This window comes from Neocloeon triangulifer, unplaced genomic scaffold, assembly GCF_031216515.1.
Source record: "Neocloeon triangulifer isolate White Clay Creek 2 clone unplaced genomic scaffold, ASM3121651v1 ptg000002l, whole genome shotgun sequence".
NCBI lineage: Eukaryota > Metazoa > Arthropoda > Insecta > Ephemeroptera > Baetidae > Neocloeon > Neocloeon triangulifer.
The window spans coordinates 3,456,659-3,475,463 of record NW_026775545.1 but is presented as its reverse complement, the minus strand read 5'-3'; the positions used below and the strand labels follow the sequence as shown (position 1 = coordinate 3,475,463).

General features: G+C 38.1%; 4 protein-coding genes across 6 annotated transcripts; 1 reads left to right on the top strand and 3 right to left on the bottom strand.

Annotated features, from left to right (window-relative positions):
* Positions 1–143: 143 nt before the first annotated feature.
* LOC132205115 (dnaJ homolog subfamily C member 2) lies at positions 144–3,173 on the top strand. The gene is made up of 11 exons (XM_059633992.1): positions 144–377; positions 442–528; positions 579–854; positions 913–1,121; positions 1,171–1,349; positions 1,406–1,595; positions 1,654–1,916; positions 1,973–2,084; positions 2,329–2,671; positions 2,732–2,895; positions 3,025–3,173. The coding sequence occupies exons 1-11, from the start codon at positions 359–361 to the stop codon at positions 3,082–3,084; spliced, it is 1,902 nt and encodes a 633-aa protein (XP_059489975.1). The 5' UTR covers positions 144–358; the 3' UTR covers positions 3,085–3,173.
* A 79-nt stretch (positions 3,174–3,252) lies between these two features.
* On the bottom strand, positions 3,253–8,348 carry LOC132205114 (angiotensin-converting enzyme-like). Of its 2 annotated transcripts, none has more exons than XM_059633990.1 (13): positions 8,232–8,348; positions 6,651–6,896; positions 6,104–6,262; positions 5,929–6,025; positions 5,357–5,500; positions 4,803–5,092; positions 4,577–4,749; positions 4,399–4,523; positions 4,266–4,346; positions 4,027–4,207; positions 3,735–3,965; positions 3,505–3,680; positions 3,253–3,443 (listed from the first exon to the last, which is right to left on the bottom strand). In XM_059633990.1, the coding sequence occupies exons 2-13, from the start codon at positions 6,894–6,896 to the stop codon at positions 3,364–3,366; spliced, it is 1,983 nt and encodes a 660-aa protein (XP_059489973.1). In that variant the 5' UTR covers positions 8,232–8,348; the 3' UTR covers positions 3,253–3,363. The 2 variants fall into 2 exon arrangements, with proteins under 2 accessions (XP_059489973.1, XP_059489974.1); XM_059633991.1 differs by lacking the exon at positions 8,232–8,348 and adding an exon at positions 7,728–7,868.
* A 1,842-nt stretch (positions 8,349–10,190) lies between these two features.
* Positions 10,191–16,822, bottom strand: LOC132205004 (V-type proton ATPase 116 kDa subunit a 1). 2 transcript variants are annotated; one of them, XM_059633809.1, is made up of 15 exons: positions 16,600–16,822; positions 15,948–16,124; positions 15,730–15,858; positions 14,607–14,716; positions 13,222–13,348; positions 12,955–13,164; positions 12,722–12,901; positions 12,514–12,664; positions 12,319–12,458; positions 12,030–12,266; positions 11,857–11,966; positions 11,454–11,802; positions 11,177–11,399; positions 10,948–11,119; positions 10,191–10,893 (listed from the first exon to the last, which is right to left on the bottom strand). In XM_059633809.1, the coding sequence occupies exons 1-15, from the start codon at positions 16,714–16,716 to the stop codon at positions 10,791–10,793; spliced, it is 2,535 nt and encodes an 844-aa protein (XP_059489792.1). In that variant the 5' UTR covers positions 16,717–16,822; the 3' UTR covers positions 10,191–10,790. The 2 variants fall into 2 exon arrangements, with proteins under 2 accessions (XP_059489792.1, XP_059489793.1); XM_059633810.1 differs by lacking the exon at positions 14,607–14,716 and adding an exon at positions 13,591–13,685.
* A 243-nt stretch (positions 16,823–17,065) lies between these two features.
* Positions 17,066–18,728, bottom strand: LOC132203151 (uncharacterized). Its single transcript, XM_059630689.1, has 5 exons — positions 18,512–18,728; positions 18,233–18,393; positions 17,991–18,168; positions 17,735–17,938; positions 17,066–17,672 (listed from the first exon to the last, which is right to left on the bottom strand). The coding sequence occupies exons 1-5, from the start codon at positions 18,529–18,531 to the stop codon at positions 17,459–17,461; spliced, it is 777 nt and encodes a 258-aa protein (XP_059486672.1). The 5' UTR covers positions 18,532–18,728; the 3' UTR covers positions 17,066–17,458.
* Between the last annotated feature and the right edge of the window lie 77 nt (positions 18,729–18,805).

Here is an 18,805-nt window from a genome sequence, read left to right as displayed (position 1 = left end):
TTCAAATCACGCCCCCATTTTTAAGCCAATCATAGGCTAGAATTTTAAAACTTTTAGCGGCAAAGCAGCGTGCACGAGCTAAAGTTTGCGTTTTTGTGGGATAGATGCCGCTGTTGACTCAATTTCCCTTTTTATCCCGAGGTTTGCCAGCTGGGGCCGGGCGCCGGAATGTGCATGTTGATTTTGGCCAAAAACAGCGTGGTGAAAATCTGAAAGTTCGAAATCGTTTTTCGTAGCGAAAACCAGAGTCAATTGCCAGAAGATAAACGGGTTCCCTTCGAAATTCTGCCACTTTTTATATCTGATTGGTTGATTTCTTAACCTAGGACGCGGAAAGTCGCATTTTTCTTCCACAAGCATGACTTCCAGTTTGCCGGGTTTGTTATTATATTGGCGCCTTATTTTATTTGCCCATTTTTATAATCCCTTATAATTTTCCAGGACTTATCTCAGATAAAGAAAATAGACCTCCCAATGCTGCTGACGCTAATGAGGTCCAAATTATTGGCACCAAAGCAGAAACTGCATGTAAGAATTAATTTTTTGAGTTAACTTTTGTGTTTTATATCTTTCGTCAGGTCTTGTAGAACGAGAAGTGTGTTGCGTCGGTCCGTTCTACCTTCGACTTCTGCACCCCAATTATGTCGAAGCTGCGTCTGGAGCTGACCACTGTTTGCCTTCGGGAGGCGTGGACGAGTTGGACGAAGAGGAGGACGAGGCTGAGCAGTTTGAGGATGATATTGAGTACCTGAAGAGCCTTGACCCAAAGGAATGGAAGGACCAAGATCATTACAGAGTCCTTGGCCTCAGGACGAAGCGAATCAAAGCCACCGATGGTGACATCAAACGCGCCTGTATGATATTTTTAAGCTTTTGTTGCAATCAAGTATTTAAATTTTTTAATCCCTCCAGATCGACAAAAGGTTCTTCGCCACCACCCTGACAAGAGGAAAGCGGCAGGTGAAGTTGTGAGTCAGGATGATGATTATTTCACCAATATTACAAAGGCCTGGGAGACTTTGGGCAACCCTATTGCTAGAAGAGCCTTTGATTCTGTTGATCCTGAATTTGATGATGATTTGCCAACGCCTAGTGATATTAAGAATAAAGGATTTTACAAGGTATTATTATTGCATCTTGCTGGTTCTCTTTTTAATTAAGCTATTTTAGGCTTTTGGTCCTGTTTTTGAAAGAAACCAAATCTGGTCTGAAAATCGGCCTGTGCCTACTTTAGGAGATGATTCAACTAGCAGAGAAGAGGTTGAAAAGTTTTACGCCTTTTGGTTTAATTTTGTGTCATGGAGAGAGTATTCGTATCATGACGACGAAGAAGCTAAATCTGGATCAGAGTATGTTTCGGCAAAGAAAGTTTAATAAAATTACAGCTAATGTAAAAAATTTTTAGTCGAGACACCAGAAAGTGGGTTGAAAAGCAGAACAAAGCACAGAGGGCCAAGCTGAAGAAGGAGGAAATGACTCGTATCAGGAAATTGGTCGACATGGCTCACGAAGCCGACCCTCGAGTCATCAAATTCAGGCAGCAGGACAAAGAGGCCAAGCAGGCCCAGAAAGCAGCTCGTCAATCAGCAATTCAAGTACTGTTTTTATTCAAAATTTCAAATTATAATCTAATAAAATAAATAAAACTCTAAGGCGCGCAAAGAAGAGGAAGAGCGAGCTCGGCAGGAAGCTCTGCAGAAAGAAGCAGATGAGCGTGAGAAGAAACAACAGGCAGAGAAAGCCGCTCAGGAAGTGCAAAAGAAGCAGAGGGAGGCAGTGAAGAATGCGCTTCGCAAGGAGAGAAAAGCTCTGAGAACCGTCTGCAAGGACAACAATTTCTACACTTCTGAAGGAGAAGATCATCTGCAGAACATGATGAAGGTTGAGTCCATGTGTGACGTTTTTCAAATTGAAGAGTAAGATTTGTTTGAAAGATACTTTTAAATTCTAATGTAATTTTGGTGCAAAACAGATTGAGTGAACTGAGCAAGATTTTGATTGCACAAAATGCTGAGGAAGGTCGAGAGACGTTCAAGACGTGGTTACAAAAATTAGAAGATCGACTGCAGAAGGAAAGGAAGCAGGTAAAGAAAAGAATTTAAAAATAGGCCTGAATTTTTTTATTAATTCTTAGGTATTAAAAAAAATGTAATCATCATGAGAGAGCCAATGGAGAGAAATTTCTCTACATTGAGCAGATGTAGAGAAATATTTCAACATTGAGCTGATGTAGACAGATTTCTCAACATTGAACCAATGTAGAGAAATTATGATATTGATTACCACTTTTGAATGTTTTTTGTACATGTATATTTTTTTTTTATTCAGGTAATGGAAAGTGCTGCTAAAGGAGCAACTGGAAAGGGGAAAGGTGGGTCTTCTACTGAGTGGACACCGGATGACCTGGCTTTGCTGATCAAGGCTGTCAATCTGTTCCCTGCTGGAACAAATCAGCGCTGGGATGTGGTTGCACAATTCATCAACCAGCACTCGTCGAGCGGCCAGGAGCGGACGGCCAAGGACGTTTTGTCCAAGACGAAAGGCCTCCAGAGTTCCGACTACTCGAGCATCAAGGATGCGGCCAACAAGAAGGCGTATCAGGACTTTGAGCGGAGCCAGAAGACTGTTCCGAGCGTTGTCAGTGACGAGCAGGCCTCGCAGAGATTTGACAGTATGATTTTTTAATTTGTCAAGCAAATTTTTAAACTAGTTATTATTATTCTTAATTCAGGCGTTTCCGAGCAGCAGGGTATGGGTGCTCCTTGGACTGCTGAAGAACAGAAGTTGCTGGAGCAAGCTTTGAGAACTTATAATTCAGCCACTCCGGACCGCTGGGACAAAATAGCAGAATGTGTGCCAAGTAGGAGCAAGAAGGACTGCCAGAGGCGTTTCAAGGTAGGACAAACTGAATTTCAATTTTTTGCTAATTCTTTATTGTCTGGTGGTTCTTTCATAAAACATCTTTCCTCCTTTAAAGTAAAAAATGTCCTGGAAGGTCTCTAAAATTCAAATGAATATTTTCAGGAACTTGCTGAAATCGTTAAAGCGAAGAAAGCTGCTCAAGCAAAAGTAGCAAGCAAATGAAAGTCCTTATGACTGTTAAATGTTCAATTCTCAAACCATCTCATCACTCAGCAAACAATAAACGCAAGAAAATACTATTTGCATCGATTCTGAAATATAATTGCAGTTTTCTTTTAATTTTTTCTATTTAAATTCAGGTAATACTTGTTTCAGTTAAAAATAATGAAATTGATTTGATTAAAATTTATTTGATATTGAGCAAAAAGCGGACAAACACAATAGATGAAAAAGATAAAACACGCACTCAATCTTGAACATATTTTAAAATTATGAGATTCTTCAGTTAAGCTCTTCTGCTACGTCTCTCTGCGAAATGGTGGACTTGATTCGGCTCAGCTCATCTCTCGTCTGCACGCAGTCTGCAAGTTTAAGCAAAAGTTCACAATTCTGTTTTTTGCTTAAAGTTGTTTTGAATTTTACACTTATCAGTCTTGACCCATCCAATGTACTCGCCGGTCCGTTCGTTCTCAGCCTTTAGCCACTCCTCCAAGGGGGCAAAGTACTCCCTGAGAGCGCCGGCGTCCATGGTGCGCTTTCCAGTCACAATTTCCATTGCCTCGGGCCATGGTTTGGAAGCGCCAAGTTGGAGCATGTCCCTAAAAATTTATCATTTTTAAAGACGTTTCAGTTTTATATAAATTTGAAAATACCCAAGAACGTTTCCAGCTTCGGTGCTCTTGTAAATATCGCAGTTGTGCAGCGGGGCTCCGTTATCGAGCTCTCCAGCAACTTGGCAAAGGCCTTTGTGGAACTGGAACTGGATCACAAAGCTGACAAAGTAGCGGATGTAGGGCACCGAGGCCACAATGTGGTATTTCGAGGCGACGTCAAAGTCCTCCTCAGTTCGGTGCACCGGGGGCTCGATTCCTTGGAACTGCTCACTGGTAAATATAAAAAAAAAATTACATCTAGAAAATTTAGAATAAAAAATAAAAAACTTACGCTAACTTCCACCAGTGGCAGTTGTAGTTCTCAGGGTTGGTTTTGCCTTCGAAAACGTCCCAACGCCACAAATCCATTTGATAGGCGAAAGGCAAGAAGGCGATTTTGTCGAGGGCGGTCGAGAACAGGTGGTTGATGTTTGCTTCTCTCGCAGCAACCTCGTCAGCGGCACTCGACGGTTCTTCAAAATCCGATTCACTTAAATTTTGCTATTTTTTTAAATTGAAAATTAAACATACCTTCCAAGAGTCCAATTGCTCTCAAGTGCTTTGGTGTGGACACGGACAAGGACATCACATCTCCGACCGCCTCGTGGAATCCTTGACAAGAATTTAAATATTCTCTGAAATATCGTTCTATTAAATATTTTACCGCTGTTGGCGCCAGTTCTGTAAACGATGGGCTGGTGCTTGTATTGCAGGAAATACTGGACGTGTCCCATTTCGTGGTGGGCCGTGTAAAGATCTTCCTGGTTGACGCGAGTGCACTGCTTAATTCTGAAAATTGTTTTTTTTTTTTTAAGAAATTTCAATTTATAATAATAAATTACCTGAAATCTTGAGCGTCAAAGAAGTCCCAGGCAGACGCATGACAAATCATTTCCCTGCCGTCAGTGGGCTTTTCAAAAATGGACTTTTGCCAGAAAACTTCCGGCATGGCCGTCAAATTGAGAGATGTGAAGAACTCTTCGGACAGTTTGTACATCTTCAAGGGAGTGTATTTCTGCAATTTTTATCAATTAAATTTTTGTAATTAATTTTTTCATGTAAATTTACCTGCTTGATCATATTGGCTGTGACGTCGGTGGATTGTCTGTTGGGATAGGGAAGCATGAAATCGGCAATGTTGCCCCACGTCTGGGCCCACATGTTGCCCAACAGGTGCGCAGGAATGGGTCCCTGAGGTTTGACGATCTCCTCTCCATACTTGAGACGCAGGTGGCGACGGACGTAGGCGTGCAGTTGTTGGTACAGGGGCTTCAGCTGGTCCCAAAGGACAGAGATCTGGTCGCGGAAGTCCTCGGATTCATAATTGCGGAGCCAAAGGGCGGCAGCATCAGGATAGTCTAGAAATTTCACATAAAATTAATTAAAAAATTAATTGAAATTAATTTTAATTAAATCTTTAAAGAATATTAAATTAAAAGCTACAGCTAAATTGGAATAAAAACATGGGAAGTTTAATAATTTTTTTAAATTAGCAATTAAAAACGTTTTCTGCTATTTTTAGGAAAAACAACAATAAACAAACAAAAAAAAACTGGGAGACAAAGGAGAACAACTTATTATAAATGTCTAATATATTTTCATAAATTTTACTTCACACTTACTATTCAATTTGGCTGCCTTGTTGCTCAGGGCAACGTACTCCTTGTAAAGGTCTTTGACTTGCTCTCCAGACTTTCGGCGCCACTCGATCCAAATGTGACGCAGCTCTTCAGGGTCTCTGCTCTTTATCAGCAGCTCAGTCAGTTCTGTCGATCATTTTTATTTTTATCATTTTTTCGTTTTCTATTTTTACTTCAATGCAAAAACACTACTATTTATCATGTCGCTGCCATTGCTGGCGAGCCAACTCGGTAATTAGGAATGCTAATTAATTCTCATCGCGGCGTAAACAAGGTTTTTACGCACGCAGGCAGCGTGAAGCAACTCGACGAACATCTCAAGTATGCTCGTCGTAAAAACCGCACGTGTTTTATTATTTGAGATATATAATTTCCCGGCAATTTGCCTGAGCCCTTTGACGATAAAATCAAAACTCGTTTAGTTTGTATGCAAAGAGCGGCGCGCGTCATTTGACACGCTTCGGCGCCGCTTTGTTTTTCTCTTTCAGTGACACCTCCTCTGATGAGGCTCATTACTATATATATAATTAATTAAGTAATCCCAGTTGACCAACCTGGCTCTAGGCTAAGGTCGCACTTGTCCGCCTCCTGGTAGCTGCAAATCTTGGCCTTGCTGTAGATGGTCTGCATTTCGCTCACGATCGACTCGTACTGCGGACAAAATTTAAGGAAAAAACGTGTGTCAGCAAACGCTTGATCGCCTTTTTAAATTTTTACTGTGCGCTTCACCTTGTTGAAGTCTTCTTCGGAGAGCGCCGCGTTGCCCAAAACGGTGCTCAGCTTGAATTTGCGTTTCAGGTCGGCGTCTTTAAACTCCCTCCATGGGTACTTGACCAGTTTGGCCCACGAATCTTTCGCAAATCTGGCGTTTTCGGCGGCCACGGTTAGCTGGATTGTGCAAAGACAGACATATTTGCAATCAGCCCAAATTTGCAAAGGGCATAAATAATTTTTTTAAGTGAAGAGATAATTCATAATTATCAAGTAAAAAGCCACATAATCTTCAAGAAGAAATATTATTAGCTTAAAAATAAATGAAACATATGAAAAATTACAGAAAACTTCATGATTATACATAAACTAATCAATAAATTTGCGTTAAATGCGTTAAAACAATAATCTCAAATTTTAATCTATTAAAATATTATTTGAAATGCTAAGAAATGTATAATTTATGACTCCTTAAAATTTCACATTGGAGCAAAAATCTAGAAATTGTACAGTCAATTAATAAATAATAAATTTTCTTAAATATTTTTAACAATCATTTCTTCACCTTTTGCTGGAGGTTGTAGTCGGTGATGTTGGAGTCGTAGGCCCACTCAGCCAGAACGACTCGGTTGTCGTGAATCCCGGCTTGTATGTCATACTCGGCGAAAAATTTGGCCGCTTCCTCCTCAGTGTACTTTTGGCCAGCGGCGTCTCTTTGCGCCCCGCCGTGCCTCGGCGTTTTCGGCTGCCAACGGCCACACTGCGCCCCAACGAGGCCAACGGCCAACACGCACCACATCAACAGACCCATCTAAAATTTGCAAAATCCATACAAAGTTCATAAAACTCCCAATTATATTGGCAAAAAAATTTGAAAAAATCTTAAATCCCTCAAAAAAATCAATAACACATAAAACCCTCACCAATTGACGACCCATCAAGAAAAATTATGACGCAAGCTTGAGTTCAAACTTCCAACAATTAGAAAACTTTTAATATTCAACTCAAATTTCCTCATTGTTGAGTTTTCAAAACATACTAATGATCCCTTATTGATCCGATATACATATTCATGTCAATTAATAATCAATTGATTATTAAAATTACCAATTTTTCCATAAATGCCGAAAATGGCCCTTTTTTATTAAAGACTAGATTTTACATTATATAAAAATACTTAAAATGTCCTTAAATAAAATATTAATTCTTTTTAATGTTCCTTTAAAAGTTATCAATTTGTTAAAACTTTTTTATTTGCTTCATCCATTGCAGACAATTAAATCCAGCGTTTTTGAAAATAAATAATAAATATAAATATTATTCAACACATTACTCTTGGTGTAGAAATGACAACAGGATATACCCTATCAAAGAAATTGAACTTTTACCACAACTCGGCTGGCATTTGCAAATACAAACACCGCGTGTCCCATTTAAAAAGAGTGTCAATCATCGGTATCAAATGGCCAATATTGGAAAATAAAAGTGGCCGCGCGTGTGAGGGTGCGAAAGAAAACGGGGAATCCGAGACGCCCTTGAGTTGCAATAATAATTTCTCTTTTGTTTCTTTAATTCCACAGCTGCACTCCTTTCTGATTTTTTTGTATCGAATGTCGCGCGCGAGCACCGCACATTTACTTGCCTGCAGTCGACAAGCCGCGACCAAAATCCAATGTCGTCTTCTTTTGCACTCAGTTAAAAAAAAGTCCGATCCTTTTTCGCAGAAACCCTGCTTTCATGTTTGTACCCGAAATTGCGACGAAAATGTGAATAAATCTAAACAGAAATCAAGTTCCTGCTGCACATTTTCCTCTTATCGCGCCGGAATTAAAACGTTTATCGCTTGGAAGGCCTTTTGTGGTTTTTTGTGACGAAAAAATTAAAATAAAAATAAACAGGAAACTAGAAAAACAGTACAAAAGAAATATGAGCAACTGCACATTTTAAAATTGTAAGTTTAATTCAATAAGTTTAAGCATTACACAATCAATTTTATATTAAAAAAAAAAAAATCATTTTTTCTGGACTAATTAAAAAAAATAGAATAAAACTTCAGCAGAACTAATTGTAAGTTATTTGGTTCCTCGTTAAATGAAAATTTAAAATGAAATCCACTCTCCAAAAATAAGTTTTTTCGTGTACTTACCCTGACTTGCAGGTGCTTGTGCCCGTGTCTCGCTGGTTGCGGCGAGTCTGTCGATTGGGTTGTGAGGCGCCGGCCAGATATATAGAGTTGGTCGGGTGCTTCGATGGTGGGGACCCTGGCCGGCTTTTCTGCTTTTTGCACCACTCAGGGCACACCCTGACGAGCTCTTCCTCCTCACCATCGATCGACATCACCTTCTCATTTAAAATAATATCGTGAGCTGCAGGAGGAGAACGCGCGCGCCAAACACACACAATGAATAAAAGCACCTTAGAAAGGTCGATCAGAGGTCACACGCGTTTAATTAATTTTATTTTGTAACTCTTCACTCTTTGTTCAAACACAAATAAAATACCGTCTGATTTGATTTTTAGGTTTTTTATGATTAATCAATTTCAGATTAATAATCAATTTAAATATTATTTGATATTATTCATGAGAAATTGCAAGTTTATCCTTTTTATTATAAAATTATTTTTCTTGTGAAAATACATTTATAACGCATTTTGTGTTTTCTATTGCATCAGTTTATATTTGTCTGGCAAAATTTAAAAAAAATTGCAAGGAACCACTGGTAAACATTTTTTATTTACAGAAAATAAATGGAATTTTTTTTTAATTTTTTGCAGAGCTCTCCTCAAATTTTTATTTTAGGGATGATCAACCACCTCAATATAAATTAAAATCCTTAATATTTAAGAAAACTTTTAATTCTCTGAAACAGAATCGGTTTTTACCAACTTTTACAATCAGTGTTTAAATTCGAGCAATATAAAAAGGAGATGCGCGCGACCGGTTTTCCTCGCGGCAGGTAAAGGTGCTTCAACTCGCAGTCAGGTTCAGGCCAACCTTTCTCAGGGTCAGGCCCGGCCAGCAACTTTTCTTCTCTGCATGTATATTTACACACGTATGTGTATATTTTTGTTTCGGTTTTTGCGGCAGGGCGCTGGGAGAAAAACAAGGCAATTCTTTTCTCTCTCTAGATTTCTTAGGGTATTTTTTACTGCCGTAATTAATATGTGTTTCCAATTCGCCCAATCTCGCAGCAGCTTCTTCAAGGGCGACCAGGTAGGGCAATTTTTCAGCTGGAGATGTATTTTTGCGAATACTGCTTTTCTGGTTTCGCTTAATTGCCTTCTCGGTGTGTGTGTGGCCTCGAACACGCAATTTCAATTTGAAAACAAATCCTACAAGATCATTTTTGATATCTTCATACCCCCATGCATAAGAATAGAATTATCAAAAAAAAAAAAAAAATAAAATAAAATAAAAATATGCCTAAAATTTTATATTTTTTCTATTTCAAACTATGTGTTCACTTTCGGTGCCTCACTCTGTCAAGGACCGCATTATAGCACAATAAAATTTTATCATCCAGTCGCGGGAAGTATTTTTAGAAGATCTGAGCTGAAATTTATCAAAAAACATCAAAGTTTAAGGACCTCCAGAAAATCAATATCCTTCTAGTCCATAAGCTAAAAAAAAACAGGCCATTCAGGTTCGTCACCAAAAGAAGGGTCACTGCTCCTTGAAAACGAGTTTTTCTCAAGCACATCTCATGATGTCACTCGTTTTGGCACTACAGATTGCTATTGTTATTTATTTAGAATAATCAAATAAATGGTTTCTTTGCTCTATGGTTCTTGGAGAATACACGTGTGCGCTCTGCCACATGTAACAATGATAACTTTTTGGTGACATTGGAAAAAAAATGATCTCGACAGGCGAAGGCAATCTTTTTCCACTCCACGCTTGACTGCACCTTGCTTTTTTCTGGATACAAATTACAAATCTTTTTTAATTCATATTTCTAGGATTAATAGGAATTATAGGAAAGTAAACTAAATAAAATCATAATATTGATTTTTCTAAATTTAAAAACATGGGCAATTTTATAAATTCCTGACTTCAAAACAAAATCAGTTATATAAAATATAGGGTTATATATTTTAATTAAAATGCATTTAATTGATTTTACTCCGATATATTTTTAATACTCTTGCAGTGTTTTTCAATAATTATTTATGCACATCACCTGTCCTGTATGACATGAGATTTTTTTCAACACTAACCATGTAACGAGTAATTTGTTTAAGATACATGCTGCTACTTGAATGATTTCATTATGTTGAATGCATGCATTTTTTTTTAACATTTTACATAGCACAAGTTATTTTCATAATGTACAATCCAACAATATATTATAATTTCTTTAAACCAACTAAAATAGAGTTTATAAAGATTTACAGTTTTGAAGTAAACAATATCTACAGATGCTTTGATCGCCCGACACAACAATTTGATCTGCTTTAAACGGGAGGAAAATAATCATGTCTCATTTATAGAAACGTCTCTCAGATCAACTCAAAAAGATCAACATTTTGTATAAGTGTGGAATGATAAATAGATTCGACATCAACGACAAACGGCTAATAGTAATAATTGCTATTCATCCCTGCCAGGCTCAAAGTAAATGGTTCATTGCATTGTGCGCTGCGTGGACAGTTGAATTTACCACGTATTTTGTTCTCTGAACCTGGCAGTTGGTGCACCTAGGATTTAGTCCTCGGGGCTAGTCGAAGCCTGGTCGAGGATGGCTTCGAAAGCGAAAGGTGCAAAACCGTAGCCCTGACCATGGTAGAACTTGCTCTGGAACTCCACCCTGAGAAATAATTACAAATTGTAACTGATTTTAAAAAAATTTTGGGGAAAGTACCAGTGAAGACGCAAAGTGTGAAGGAAAGCAGAAAGTCCTTCCATGAGCACCAAGATGGATACAGTGAGCATTGCCCAGAAGGCAAATATGGCCCACAGGACAATGCCTCCCACCCAGTCGTTGATGGTAAGACCATTCCTCAGCACCATGTTCCATAAAACCTCACTCAATTCTGAAACAAAATGTTTTTATATAAAAATTTACCAAGACTTGTTAGGAAGTTGCTTACGAGCATGAGCAAGTGAAAGGGCCCAGAGTCGAAGGTATGAAGCCGTATGGGACACAGATCCCAAAACGTACTCAATGGTGTGGATACCCTGATGGATAAAAATTTCAGTAATATCCTCCTCCTGATGGGGTGCTTGTGTCTGGGTCTGCTGCATCATCTCCTCATTCTGGTATCCCGCGTCTCCATTTTCAGCAGCCGTGTTGGTGTGGCCAGCATTTGTCAACTAAGATTTTATTTTCATTAATAATTTTCAAATTTTTAACACATTTTGACTAACCGGCTGGTGCTGTTTTTGGGCACGCATAATCATGATGGGTTTGGCCAGCAGCATTATGGGCACACAGAGAAGGGCGATGATGACGAGTAACTTCTGCAGAGCTCCTTGACCAGCAAACATCCAGTCATCGCAAACACTTGGGTTCTTGCTCGACTTGAACAGCACCATGTTGATGAAGGTGATGAGGATGGAAGGTGCACAGTAAGGACCGCTCTTAACGTCTAGTGAGTCGGCGCTATAGCCAACCCACTTGGTGAACATCAGCAAGACCATATACAGGAAGAGGAAGCACATGAAGATGATCTGCGGGATAAACTCACACAAGATGCTCATGCGGTCACGGAAATAGCTAAAAAATTATTTTAGTCAAAGTAAGAAAAGATCCATTGATAAAAGTAATTACGTGTGATTCCAAAGGCTCAGCAGCACACCAAAAAGCATGTGGAAAACGCCAAAGATGATGGAGATCTTCATCTTGTAAGAGTTCAAAAAGATGATCTTGTTTTCAGCCACCTAGTTTTAATTACAATTTGTTTATTTGCAAATCGCTTTAAATTAATATGAGAAATAACAAACCTGCCAAATGGGATCCAGTCCAAAGGGATACGGGTACTTCAAATAAGCTGTCGAGTTTGGATCGAGCTGAAGGTCTTTGTTAGCCATCAAAGTCGACTCATCGTAATTGTTTTGCCAATTGGACCCGAATATGTTTAAAGATTTGGAGAACACGTCGTTATATATCAGACCAGTGTACATTGAGAAAAGGCCCATCAATAAAATGATGTAGCGTCCACCAAAGAAGATGGTCCAGACCTATTCAAGTTTGATGATATATCAAGGCTTTAATAATTTCAACAAAATTTACGTCAGATTGAATCTTCTTAGCAGCGAGTGGTTTCTCCTTAAGCACCAGATATCCTCCGAAACAAGCCATAAGCGCGCCATGTCCCAAATCGCCAAACATCACAGCAAAAAGGAATGGGAAAGTAATGATGGTGTACGGGGCTAAAAATTATTTGTTAGGAAAAAAAATGAATACAAAAAATGATATTTTTATTACCTGGATTAGCCTCCCTGTAGCTGGCAACACCATAAGCATTGACCAAATGCTGGAAACCGCTGGTGAACTTGTTGGTGCGGTTATAAGTTGGTGGATTTTCAAAGGTCTCCATTCTATTTAGAATGGGTGGCACAGAGCTTCCACTCCTCTCCTACAATTAGAATTAATTTGCGTAAATTAAAAACTTTTTAAGCTATCTTAAACAAACCGTTCCACGACGAAGAGCAAGTTGAATGGTCTCCAGGTCCAACGAAGGCACCCAGCACTCAGCAATGAGACACTTCTGGGTCACATCCAAGTTGAACAAATTCAGAGTGTGGTAGATGGCCTTAATCTTGCGCACCTTGATGAACCAGTTGGTGATGTTCTTAGCAGCTGCGGCCAGCACCTGAACAATGTGAAATTTAATACTTTAGAATCTTAATAAACTCATTGAATTACCCTGTGCCTGTGATCTTGGGTTTGGCCGAGGACGGTGTTCAAATCCTCAATGCGGGTCATCACGCCCATGGCCATTTCCCTCCTGTCAGAAGGCGCCTCAGGGCAAGGGTAGAGGGTGGCCCGGAAACCCTCGCAGATCTTCTTGACACGCGACTTCAGCTGGTCTCCTTGGAAGAAAATGATGAAGACGCTCTTGTGCACTTGGTCACTCTGAATATAGGGAAGAATTAGAAATTTCATTTGGAAAATAAAAGTTTTGTCAATTACGGTGGTCGGGTCTTCAAGAGGAGTTTCGATTTCAGCCTGTCGGAGGAAAACATTGCCCCTGCAAGCTCGCCACAGCATCCTCTCAAAGGCAGGGATCCTCTCGCGCAGAATCACTCCAGCGACAAACCTACCCGGCAAGTCTCAAATTAGCTCCGTTCACTTTGTTTTTTTATGACAAAATTGAAATATAAAGAGGTTTCGAATTAAACGGAAGAAATACACATGGGAGTCTATATTCATTAGGTCTTACTTGGCGTTACACCTCAGCAATATGTCCCTGCATTTCAATTTTGAATTTTAATAAAGTACAATTAAGTGCGATCGGCTCACAAGGTCCGACTTGAAAGTGTGGCGCAGAGCGATAGTTACCCAAGTTGGATAGGACCAGCAGTCTGCCGTGCAATCGAGTCATCCGGAATGAGGGCGCGGGTCATACTCTCGGTAGCGCTCGAGCCACCCTCCTGCTGCAATCACCCCCGCCAAATTACCAATTTTTTGTTTGACTTTATACAATGCTAATTTATTTTAAATAAAATTCTTGTGTATGTTCATATCTTGCACTTAAATTTTGGAAAGTTTCTTTTTTAGATGAAGGAAGACATTTCAAAATTAACTGGTTTAAAAATCAACTTAGGAAAAATTATTTTCTCCACTTTCACAAGTTCAATTTATTATTCAAACCAGTTTTTTTTTCTGGAAATGTGATAGAAAATTTGCGGACAAGATGCATAGCTTAGCTTGCAAGCTGTGCAGGCCAAACACTAGGTGTCTAGCTTTAAGGGTAGCAGAAGTGCATTGAGAAAAATGTGATAAAAGTAAAAAATGGCAAAAGATGGAAAATTAGTGCATGCCGTGCCTTTTTGTACAAGTTTGTAAATTTGTAAGCGAATATGTGTATAATTTATTTCGGTGTGAGGAATATTTATTATGATTTCACTTTTCTTCATTGCTTCTTCAATCTTGACGATGAAACAAAAGAGTTAATAGATACAGTCCCCCAACCTTCATGTTAATTTAACAACAAAATAATTAGCCACCCTTACCGCCTTACCAGTTAAGACCATAATGAATATAGCCACCTCAACCACAGAGGTTAATTGACAACATAAATAAATATAAATAACAACAAACGACGAACAAAATGAAACCTTAGTAATGTGGAGTTGATTGGTCAAGGTTGCAAAATTTAGCAGTTTAATATTCATTTTTAAATTCTGTATAATAATTTACGCTTCAAATTTGAATTTAAATTAAAAATGGCATTGTAAAATGATTTATTTAATCAAGTAAAAATAAAAAAATTATTCATATTTCAGTTGGTTATTATCAGCAGAAGTTAAATTTTGCAACCTTGTGAAAAGAAGAGCCCTGAGGGTTAGAATTACCCTAGCTTAAGAGTCTGCCCACCAGCCCTGAGTCCTTCCTCTCCTAGCAGGGTGACTTGTTCGTCCTGAGAGCTGGGGTCAGCCATCTGTGGAGGCAGGCCAAACTCAGCCTGTGTCACAGACATACACTCAATACAGAAGGTCCACAATTCCACTTTTCGTCCGACAACTTTTTCCGTCAAATAATAAGAAACTCTACTTAATTGTATGTACAGTGGCGTGCTCTTTTTTTCAAGAGGCACTTTCTCCACTAAAAACATTTTCAATGATTTGTTGTTAAATTATAAAATTGCTGGTGCTATTTCGAAATAAATCTGGGAAGAAAATCGAAAATAAAGACTATGATGAAAAGTAAATCAAGATCTAAGCTTAAAATCAACCAATAAATGTGCAAGCAAAATGCAATTAAGTAAAACTCATGCAAATTAAAATTTAAAAATAAATCATAGGTCCGAAGGGAACAGAGTCAAAAAGTGGCATTGTAGCAGACCTCTGTGGCGCCATTCACTTAGCAGCTCAAATATTATGTTAGAACTTAGAAAGCTGTGTGGAGAAATAACGGGTTAGTTTTTTTATTCCAGACTGCACAAACAAATTGGTTTTCAGGTATTATTGTCTTGCACGCACATGGTATCAGGTGATTAAATTCATGTCATGTTATAACATTGTCGATAAATCATCTCTGATGATTGCAATGAGTGATTCAGCAATGGATGAAAAATGTTGTTTTGTTAAGTGCGCTTATCTAGATCTAAAAGTAGATGGGGGCTAATCTTGCTACGTTTTGGCGAACAATAAAAAAGCTGTAGAGTTTGTGCAATCCTTACCAGTCAGTGTGAGTCATCACAAAATGCATTCATATTAATTTAAAAGTTAAAATGAGCCCACAATACAAATAAAAACAGCAGTAGTTGCATCCAAAGACACGTTAGTCAAAAGTGTTAAAGTCAAAAGCCAGTCCCAATAATACGTTGGAAGAAAGTGCAAAATTTTGAAATTTATATAAAATATTTTGCTGGCTGCGATCAATCAAATTCTATAAAGCAGCTCAGCATTGCTTTTTTTATACTTATTAATGTAAATATTTTTGCAATCATATTTAAATTAAAATAAGCAATCATACCTCGTCGAAGAAAACTTGTGTCTTCCGCAGGATATGCTTCAGTTCAGTCAGCTCGAGGAAGTTTCTTTTCAGAGCCTCGGCATTTTGATTGACTTCTCTGAGCTCGTTTTCCAACTTTTCAAAAGTTGCCTGATGAAATTAATTTTTTTTTTAGAAATTATTCCCAAATTAATGGATTTTTTTTTATTAAATCTGTGGTATTTAATTAATTTAATGACCTCCAGATCGATCATCTCCCTCGGCTGTGGAGCCTCAGGGCTCTCGCCGGTGTCAAGCATTGGAATTCCATCCTTGCGAATTTCCTTCTCCAAGTAGCGCAGTTTTCGCTCCATCTCGTCGCATCGTCGAACCTCATTGACGAATTTGCGTTGGAAAGCATTCACGTCAGGATTCAACTGCAAATCACATGATGAATTTAAGATTTATGAAGTGAATAATAAACATTAAATGGAAATGTATAATGGTGGGTGACGAAAATACCCTGCGGCAATTTTGGCTAAAATTATTTATTTTCCGGAATTTTTTTATTCAATCTTTGAATTGAGATCAATATTACTCGAGGATTGCAAAAACCCTTATGGGATAAAGCCAATTTAATTGTTTCTTAGAAAAATTTAGACACATATGGACAATTTGGGAGGTCCTTTTTACTCAGGGTCTCCCTGCGCTCAATTCAAGGTGCCCCTTTTCGTCGGCTATTTTCTCCAAGCAAAAGACAAGTAAAATGGCATATTTTTATAAAAAATTGGCAACTTTCAAGCAAACTGCAGGGTTATAAAAAGAAATAGAGGCCAATTTGACAGCTCAAAGGGTCGGTCGGCACGATTCGGGGCGGCATATGCAGAGATAAGGGGCTGCGGGTTGACATACGTCTCGAAACTGGACGAGTCCGAGCTCTCCGAGTTCGGACACGCAGGCGTAGGCGGCTTCGCTCTGCAGGAACAATTGGCACAGGGCCATCTCCTCGCTGCGGAACAACGAGCCCATCTTGACCGCCCTTTAGGTCCTCTCTTTTCCAGGAAAACTGTCCAAAATTCGACCCTTTTCAGAACACCGTCATGTGATTTTTCAGAGCTATCGATTTGACTAACAGCGCTATTGACCGCGGTGGCCAACGTCGGAATTATAGCTTTGTGCCAATTTTTTGCGTGTTTAGGCGGGAAATTTTGAATTTTGCAGAATATGATAAGACATGTTGAACACTATTTTGATATTTATTTCGATTTATTTTCCCAATAAAATTGGCGGAGCTTTAATATCTTGTGATTTTCTTTTGTAATTCAAAATTAAAATAATTAGTATTATTCGGTATTATTTAATTAAAACCCTTCATATTGTGCGCATAGGCGGTTTACAAAAATAATCAAAAGAAAGCAAAATATTAAAGAAAAATAAATTTTTTCTCGATTCTTAAATGACAATTAATACCAGTACAATACAAATAGTTAAATTATTTCAACTTAAAATTAATAAGGGCGAAACAGGCAATCAGTTTTAGGCAAATTTTTGTTACTTACAATATTAAAATCCATTACAACACAACAAATAATTCAGTTCAAATTTTATTTATACAAATCTGAACATCTTTTCAGGCATAAAAATAAATTTTTAATCTGACGGACGACGGACCATTCTAGAATATGTTAAATGAAAATACTTTAAAATCCCAAGTTTCCTTCATATTATTAATGACAAAACTTCTGCTGTTTCCACTGTTTTTACAACAACCTCATGTTTCCCTCTCCTCATCATCACTGTGTCCTTCACCACTTCTGATTTGATTTAGTGCCTTTTCAAGAGAGAAGGGTTGGTTGAACTTTTTCAATACCTTCACCAAACCTGGATTTTCTACAAAATTGGCACCGGATTTGCTCACTATCATCTTGACCAACATGTAAAGAATCTGCAGTCTCATACACTTCTTATCATACTTTTTGGCGAAGCTGGAAAAAATTAATTTTATTTTGATTTATTCAAAATTACAATTATTAAGTATTAAGCATACTCATCAAGAGAGAAGATATCCTGTCTGATTCCATTATGCAATGCACTCGCATCTCCGCTCAGTTTTTCTTGCATAGCCACCGAAACATCTCGATACTTCCTGTCTATTTCCCTTTTCTCATCTGCTACCTTAGAATACTTTTCATCCAATTCTGTGATTTGAGTCGACAGACCAGCCAAAATGTTGAGGGACTCCATAATATCTCTGCAGCGAAACATAATTAAATTTTTATAATCTAAATATTTTTATAATATACTTATAAACCACGCAATCAAGTTGACTATTTCTGTCGGGTGTGGGATGGATGTTGACGAGCTTGTTGATTACTTGGCCGTAAACTGCTGTTTTGACAAAACCTTGCTCAAGGACAGGAATCGTCGCCTGCCTCAACAGGGTCCTCTCGTCCTCAACCTGCCTGGGATCATGTCTGGTTGCTAAAACGATCATAATTCCAAAATTAAATTGATTTTTTTAATTTTTTATTTCTTATAAATAAACCTCTTCTATTTTTGTGGGCTTCGAGTTTTGATGAGAGGGCATTGCGTTTTGCTATCGAAATGTTGCAGGACAATTCGTATTCTTTGGCAATGCTGTAGTATAAGTCGACGTCTTTTTCATCGTCGTCACTCAAGTCGATAACCTCTGGTTCGTTCTGTGCGCTAAAATAAGCATGATTACATATAATAACAATGAAAACAAAAATAAAAGATTGATGTTTTGTAAACCTTGGTTTGTTGGGAATTTATGAATTTAATATTTATCATAAATGATACTTACTCTGCGTCCTCTTCATCCATATTTAAAAAATGTATTAAAAATGGATACAAAAATTTTCTCTCATGGACAGGACAAAATTTTGAAGCCTAAATTAAACAAAATAACAAATCAAACTGGTCAACAACAATAACAACATCTGACAGAAGCGGAGGCGGGAAAATAAAGACCAGCAACAGCAAAGCTGCCAACATGAAATGAAGCTCAAATGAAGCTTAACCCACTGTCGCCAACAGCTAAGAATTATTCTCTACATAATGATTTTTTTACATAAATTTTTTTTACTCTACTGTATTG

What these genes read in the sequence shown, in the direction of transcription:
- LOC132205115 (XM_059633992.1), top strand. An exon ending in GAAGCTAAATCTGGATCAGA is followed by an intron (nt 1,350 to 1,405) that starts GTATGTTTCGGC and finishes AAAAATTTTTAG; the next exon opens with TCGAGACACCAGAAAGTGGG. An exon ending in CTCGTCAATCAGCAATTCAA is followed by an intron (nt 1,596 to 1,653) that starts GTACTGTTTTTA and finishes TAAAACTCTAAG; the next exon opens with GCGCGCAAAGAAGAGGAAGA.
- LOC132205114 (XM_059633990.1), bottom strand. Translation starts at nt 6,896, where the DNA reads ATGGGTCTGTTGATGTGGTGCGTGTTGGCCGTTGGCCTCGTTGGGGCG. An exon ending in ACTACAACCTCCAGCAAAAG is followed by an intron (nt 6,263 to 6,650) that starts GTGAAGAAATGA and finishes TGCACAATCCAG; the next exon opens with CTAACCGTGGCCGCCGAAAA. An exon ending in CAGAACTGGCGCCAACAGCG is followed by an intron (nt 4,347 to 4,398) that starts GTAAAATATTTA and finishes ATTCTTGTCAAG; the next exon opens with GATTCCACGAGGCGGTCGGA.
- LOC132203151 (XM_059630689.1), bottom strand. Translation starts at nt 18,531, where the DNA reads ATGGATGAAGAGGACGCAGA. An exon ending in ATGGATGAAGAGGACGCAGA is followed by an intron (nt 18,394 to 18,511) that starts GTAAGTATCATT and finishes TGCTTATTTTAG; the next exon opens with CGCACAGAACGAACCAGAGG. An exon ending in AGCCCACAAAAATAGAAGAG is followed by an intron (nt 18,169 to 18,232) that starts GTTTATTTATAA and finishes TGATCGTTTTAG; the next exon opens with CAACCAGACATGATCCCAGG.
- LOC132205004 (XM_059633809.1), bottom strand. Translation starts at nt 16,716, where the DNA reads ATGGGCTCGTTGTTCCGCAGCGAGGAGATGGCCCTGTGCCAATTGTTC. An exon ending in GACTGGATCCCATTTGGCAG is followed by an intron (nt 11,967 to 12,029) that starts GTTTGTTATTTC and finishes AATTAAAACTAG; the next exon opens with GTGGCTGAAAACAAGATCAT. An exon ending in CACACTTTGCGTCTTCACTG is followed by an intron (nt 10,894 to 10,947) that starts GTACTTTCCCCA and finishes ATTATTTCTCAG; the next exon opens with GGTGGAGTTCCAGAGCAAGT.